The sequence below is a fragment of the Salvelinus fontinalis genome, chromosome 33, assembly GCF_029448725.1.
Source record: "Salvelinus fontinalis isolate EN_2023a chromosome 33, ASM2944872v1, whole genome shotgun sequence".
NCBI lineage: Eukaryota > Metazoa > Chordata > Actinopteri > Salmoniformes > Salmonidae > Salvelinus > Salvelinus fontinalis.
This window is the reverse complement of record NC_074697.1, coordinates 21017104-21023860: the sequence shown is the minus strand read 5'-3', so window position 1 is coordinate 21023860 and position 6757 is coordinate 21017104. Positions and strand designations below refer to the sequence as shown.

Below are 6757 nucleotides of genomic sequence, written 5' to 3'. Positions count from 1 at the left end.
GTAGTAGTCCAGCTGAAATATTGACATAGAACCACACAGTCAGACTTACTTTCCAACCATTCAGTTCAAGAATGAGGTCAAAATTATATTGCATTGCAAAACAGTGACATGCCTAACATTTCACTTTAGTGATCTTTGTCCTTTCTCAATAAGTTGTAACTTTCACTAACCTCTAAATCATAGACTTCACAAGCCTGTTACTTAAGCATTCTAAATAAGAACTCCCCTGCATTTCAACTTCAATGTTCATGTCAGGTACGCACTTACAAAGAATAGGAGTTGCAGCAGTTCAGAGAACATGGACGTGTATAAACAGACAAGTTATGCCTTCTCTAAGACAATCAAAGAGACAAAACGACAGTACAGGGACAAAGTGAAGTCGCAATTCAATGGCTCAGATATGAGACATACACTACCGTTCAAAAGTTTGGGGCCACTTAGAAATGTCATGGTTTTCCATGAAAACATACATAAAATAAGTTGCTAAATGAATAGGAAATATAGTTAAGATGTTGAAATGGTTGAAAATAATGATTTTTAATTGAAATAATAATTGTGTCCTTCAAACTTTGCTTTCGTCAAAGAATCCTCCATTTACAGAAATTACAGCCTTGCAGACCTTTGGCATTCCAGTTGTAAATTTGTTGAAGTTTTCTGAAGAGATTTCATCCCATTCTTCCTGAAGCACCTCCCACAAGTTGGATTGTCTTGATGGGCACTTCCTACATTCCATACGGTCAAGCTGCTCCCACAACAGCTCAACAGGGTTGAGATCCGGTGACTGTGCTGGCCACTCCATTATAGACAGAATACCAGCTGACTGCTTCATCCCTAAATAGTTTTTGCATAACTTGGAGCTGTGCTTTGGGTCATTGTCCTGTTGTAGGAGGAAATTGTCTCCAATTAAGCACCGTCCACAGAGTATGGCATGGCGTTGCAAAATGGAGTGATAGCCTTCCTTCAAGATCCCTTTACCCTGTGCAAATCTCCCACTTTACCACCACCAAAGCACCCCCAGACCACCACATTGCCTCCACCATGCTTGACAGATAGCGTCAAGCACTCCTCCAGCATCTTTTCATTTTTTTCTGAGTCTCACGAATGTTGTTCTTTGTGATCCGAACACCTCAAACTTAGATTAGTCTGTCCATAAAACTTTTTTCCAATCTTCCTCTGTCCAGTGTCTGTGTTCTTTTGCCCATCTTAATATTTTCTTTGTATTGGCCAGTCTGAGATATGGCTTTTTCTTTGCAACTCTACCTAGAAGGCCAGCATCCCGGAGTCGCCTCTTCACTGTTGACGTTGAGACTGGTGTTTTGCAGGTACTATTTAATGAAGCTGCCAGTTGAGGACTTGTGAGTCGTCTGTTTCTCAAACTAGACACTAATGTACTTGTCATCTTGCTCATTTGTGCACCGGGGCCTCCCACTCCTCTTTCTATTCTGGTTAGAGACAGTTTGCGCTGTTCTGTGAAGGGAGTAGTACACAGTGTTGTACGAGATCTTCAGTTTCTTGGCAATTTCTCACATGGAATAGCCTTCATTTCTCAGAACAGGAATAGACTGACGAGTTTCAGAAGAAATCAGAACAACAGTTTTCAGTTGTGCTAACATAATTGCAAAAGGGTTTTCTAATGATCAATTAGCTTTTTAAAATTATAAACTTGAATTAGCTTTCACAACATGCCATTGGAATACAAGAGTGACGGTTGCTGATAATGGGCCTCTGTACACCTATGTAGATATTCCATAACAAATCTGCCGTTTCCAGCTACAATAGTCATTTACAACATTAACAATGTCTACAGTTGTAATGGCAGATTTCCTCCTCGTCTGAAGAGGAGGTGTAGCAGGGATCGGACCAAGACGCAGCGTAGTTATTGTTCATCATGTTTAATAACGACAAAACCGTGAACACTACAAAATACAAAATAAAAAATGTGGCAAAACCGAAACAGTCCTATCTGGTGCATAGAACACAAAGACAGAAGACAACCACCCACAAACCCCAACACAAAACAGGCTACCTAAATATGGTTCCCAATCAGAGACAACGCAAAACACCTGTCTCTGATTGAGAACCATATCAGGCCAAACAAGAAACGCACATAGAAACAGACAACATAGAATGCCCACTCAGCTCACGTCCTGACCAACACTAAAACAACGAAAACACAAAAGAACAATGGTCAGAACGTGACAACAGTGTATTTCTGATCAATTTGATGTTATTTTAATGGTTCAAAAATGTGCTTTTCTTTCAAAAACTAGGACATTTCTAAGTGACCCCAAACTTTGAACGGTAGTGCATATACTTTGGATACCATTATAAGACACATCATTGCACAATGTATGAATCACTAAATTGTCTGTCACTCCCAAACAGAAGACAACTGCATTGGTACCAATTCATTTGTAAATGTATCAACTGAAATGTCCCTGTATATAGTGTATTAAGGAATACTTAACTTTACAAGACTCACACTACTCCTTTCAACAGCAGCAGAAATTACAAATTCCAAGGGTAAGTCATGAAGTTGGAGTAAGATCTTTAAGATACAGGCCCAACTGACTGGAATAATTGACCTATAGAAATCAGACCATTACAATCACACAGTGATGTTGAGATAAAACTGTTTTAACTAATAGAAACATCCCCATGTGAAGATATTTGTAAATATGTATGTATTGTATGTCTCATCGGTGCATGGACTCAACAAGATGTCAAAAGCGTTCCACAGGGATGCTGCCCTATGTTTACTTCAATACTTCCCACAATTATGTCAAGTTGGCTGGATGTCCTTTGGGTGGGGGACCAGTCTTGATACACACGGGAAACTGTTGAGCGTGAAAAACCCAACAGTGTTGCAGTTCTTGACACAAACCGGTGCGCCTGGCACCTACTACCATAATCCATTCAAAGGCACTTACATATTTTGTCTTGCCCATTCACCCTCTGAATGGCGCACATACACAATCCATGTCTCAAGGCTTAAACATCCTTCTTTAACCTGTCTCCTCCCCTTCGTCAACACTGATTGAAGTGGATTTAACAAGTGACATCAATAAGGGATCATAGCTTTCACCTGGATTTACCTGGTCAATCCATGTCATGGAAAGAGAAGGTTTTATTAATGTTTTGTACACTCAGTGTATATTATAGGTACTTAGTTTTAGTAGTTGTATTAGTAGTAGCAGTAATTGTACTATTTGTAGGCCTATTAGTAGTTATATAAAACTTGTTATGCTACTAATGTTCATTTATTTTAATATTACATTGTTATTATTAATATTCAACAGCAGTTGCCATATTATTATTGTTACTAAATATTGCAGGTTAAAAAAAAATCATTCGGACACTTGAAAACGAGATATATCTCAAGAGATTTCATAAAAATTACAAATAAATAAATAAACTGTAAATAACTACTGCTGTACACACCTTTCCTATTTATAGCCTACTGTCTATAAACACCATCGTATACATATATTTTGTTATATTCCAGACTCTGAGATTGCTTGTTCAGATATTTCTTAATTGACATTTTGGGTATTTGTGTATATTGTTTTGTATTGTTAGGTACGCTGCACTGTTAGAGCTAGAAACAGAAGCATTTCGCTGCACCTGCGATAACATCTGCAAAATACACTACATGACCAATGGTATGTGGACACCTGCTCATTGAACATCTCATTATAAAAATCATGAGTATTAATATTGAGTTGGTCCCCCTTTGCTGCTTTAACAGCGTTCACTTTTCTGGGAAGACTTTCCACTTGGGAAATTGCTGCGGGGACTTGTGTGCGGCTGCTCGGCTATGGAAACCCATGAAGCTCCTGACTTAACAGTTTTTGTGATGATGTTGCTTCTAGAGGCAGTTTGAAACTCGGTAGTGAGTGTTACAACCGAGGACAGACGATTTGCTACACGTTTCAGCACTCGACGGCCCAGTTCTGTGAGCTTGTGTGGCCTACTACTTCTCGGCTGAGCCGTTGCTTCTCCTAGACGTTGTCGCTCCAAGATGTTCCCACAGCACTTTTGGGAAGCTCTTGCAGGGCCTAAAACTGACCTGTGGAGCGGTGCCAAGTTGAAAGTCACTGAGCTCTTCAGAAATGCCATTCTACTGCCAATGTTTGTCTATGGAAATTGCATGGCTGGTGTGCTCGATTTTATGCATGTGTCAGCAACGGGTGTGGCAGAAATAGCCGAATACACTATGTTGAAGGGGTGTCCACATACGCGACCAATACAATTTGATTGATTTGAAGCTTGCTGTAGCAAAGCACCAGCACGCTTCCATTCAAAGCCTGATCACGTGAAAAAGTAGTGATGGGGCGGGATTAAATAATGTACTGCTACACATCCGCCAATCACAGCCTTTGTTTTGCGGCTTCCCATTCGACGATAAACATTCTGACCTGTCGCTGTAGCATTCGGTGAGGCAAGGGGTGAAGGCGAGCAATGTAAGAGTCGGGCTGAAGGTGTGTCGGGGTATAAGTATAGCACAACGAATTGGATTCATTCACTAGACAAACACATCCACCATGGCAAAATAGTATCTCTGTTAACACGGAAGAGACGCAAAGTCACTGTCGTAACCGCGAAGTTTTCAGTCAGGGGAAGGCAACGGTTAGCCTGGGAAGCTAGGTACTGTAGCTAACGCGTTACATATACTCGCTTTTGCTAGCAACTGACCTCCAGCACAACACGGCGCATTGGGCTAGTGATCAATAAGTTACCCATTCATTGTCGTCAGCCCCCCTTGTCTCCGAACCCAGAGTGGTGCCCTGCGTCCGGGTCCTGGGAATATGAGACAGAATGAGTCAGAGAGATACCCTAGTTCATCTGTTTGCTGGAGGGTGAGTATCATGGCTAATCGCTAGTTAGTAATACAGTCCAGTGTAACGTTAGTTACCATCATGGAATGGAAGACGAAACTAGCTAGCAAGCTATATAACATGCAAAGATGTCTAGTTGGCTAGCACGTTAGATGTTGCTAGTCTAGAGGTATCCATGATGATGTGCCTGCAGCAGCTGTTTTGCTAGCTAACATTAGCTAGCTGAATTCAATGACATAGCTGACGCTGTCTAGTTTTGGTAGGGAAATCTATTTTCCGGTACTATGTAAAAGTTTTTCACCCACATAACATTGCCAGCTCTTCAATTGTATACGAGTTTTGTTATTACCATTGTCCGACTATTAGCCATAACCCACGCGGATGCACTCTTTTTAGCACGTGCGCTCGGATGCCATTGTTTTGACCTTATTTCACATATTCTGACGTTAGCTAATGTTAACGTTGCCTGTCATCCTTTACTATCAATCTATTGAGATAATCGTGCAACTAAAGAAAGAAGGAAGTCTAACATTATGGTAAGCCGTAAACTATCCGGTTTCTCTCAGAGGTATAAGGGGTTTCTCTCATAGGCATCTGATCAAGATGCGGCGTCAGAACCAAAACAAATGCCCTCCAAGGTCATACCATGGTCAGCTATAAATTACCTGAACTGCCACAGCCGATGGGGAAACTCTTCTCCGATTAAACCATTCTAGCTACGCAGCCCGAAGTTGTAATGGTAAATACACAGTAAGGATGCTCACAATGTGTTGGTGTGACATTGTAGCGAGCTAGCCCAAGATGTACTCGTAAAGAGCCTAAAGTTACCGTTACTCCTTAAGGTCCAAGGTATGCTAATTTCAGAGGTAGACTGGCTTTGGCAGCCAACTATTCCACCAAAACGTGAATCGATTCGAAATTACCACAAGGTTCTAGAAACATAAAGCCCTCTTCTTTCATATAATATCAAAATAATTTAATAAATGCAAAAAAAACACTTACTGTACTCTGTTTTAACCAGCCTTCCTTCATTACACTCATGTGTTTGGAGCATGCCTGATAGCTAATTAGCACATTAAACATGGCTGTAACATTTGAGATATGGCAGTGAGGCAACACTAACAAGTTTCAAGTTTATTTTATATAGCCCTTCATACATCAGCTAATATCTCGAAGTGCTGTACAGAAACCCAGCCTAAAACCCCAAACAGCAAGCAATGCAGGTGTAGAAGCACGGTGGCTAGGAAAAACTCCCTAGAAAGGCCAAAACCTAGGAAGATACCTAGAGAGGAACCAGACTAACCCTATATATAGGTGTATCAATTTAACTTTTTGTTTTTAGAAGGGGAAAAAATCTTGCTGATATGAAAGATAAGGTCCTTATGCTTCCAAAACTGTACTTCAATGATGCTTGTTAATGTTCAGACTGAGAGTCAGGGCTTTTAACAATACTTTCCCATACAGAAGACTCCTTTGTCCAATGACTCTCATGTGTATTGTAATGGAACTGAGATTCAAGACAAGGGCTAGATGAGGACTTGATTTGTTATATAGACTCTTACTATGCACATTCATATGGATAATTGCGTGACCAACAGATGGAGTGTTTTAAAGATTATGTTGAAGATTTCAGGACTCACGTTTCAGCTGGTTCGCTGTAGTTTGTGTAGGCGCATGCTGAGTTTGAGGCTTCAGGGCAAGAAGCATTCCTGTATGTGTTGCTCACAGACTCATGGCAAAAGACAGAGATGGATGAATAGAGAGCAAGAGAGCTCCTGAATGCTTGTAAACGAAGGCACATGGGCAATTTCAGCTCAGACAACCAGTTGTGTAATGTCTCAGGGAGGGTTGGAAGACCCCTACAGTATGTGGTATGAGAGTAACTTGACATCAATACATTAGTGTACCTCCATATTCCT

At 40.8% G+C, this 6757-nt stretch overlaps 1 protein-coding gene across 1 annotated transcript in view; it reads left to right on the top strand.

The window, feature by feature from the left end:
* The first annotated feature begins 4401 nt into the window (after window positions 1-4401).
* LOC129831800 (solute carrier family 25 member 36-A-like) overlaps window positions 4402-6757 on the top strand; it is a 28622-nt gene continuing 26266 nt past the window's right edge. Inside the window, exon 1 of the mRNA XM_055895260.1 lies at window positions 4402-4859. Within this exon, the coding sequence (XP_055751235.1) occupies window positions 4819-4859 (41 nt within the window). The 5' untranslated portion in view covers window positions 4402-4818. The remainder of the gene's footprint in view (window positions 4860-6757) is intronic.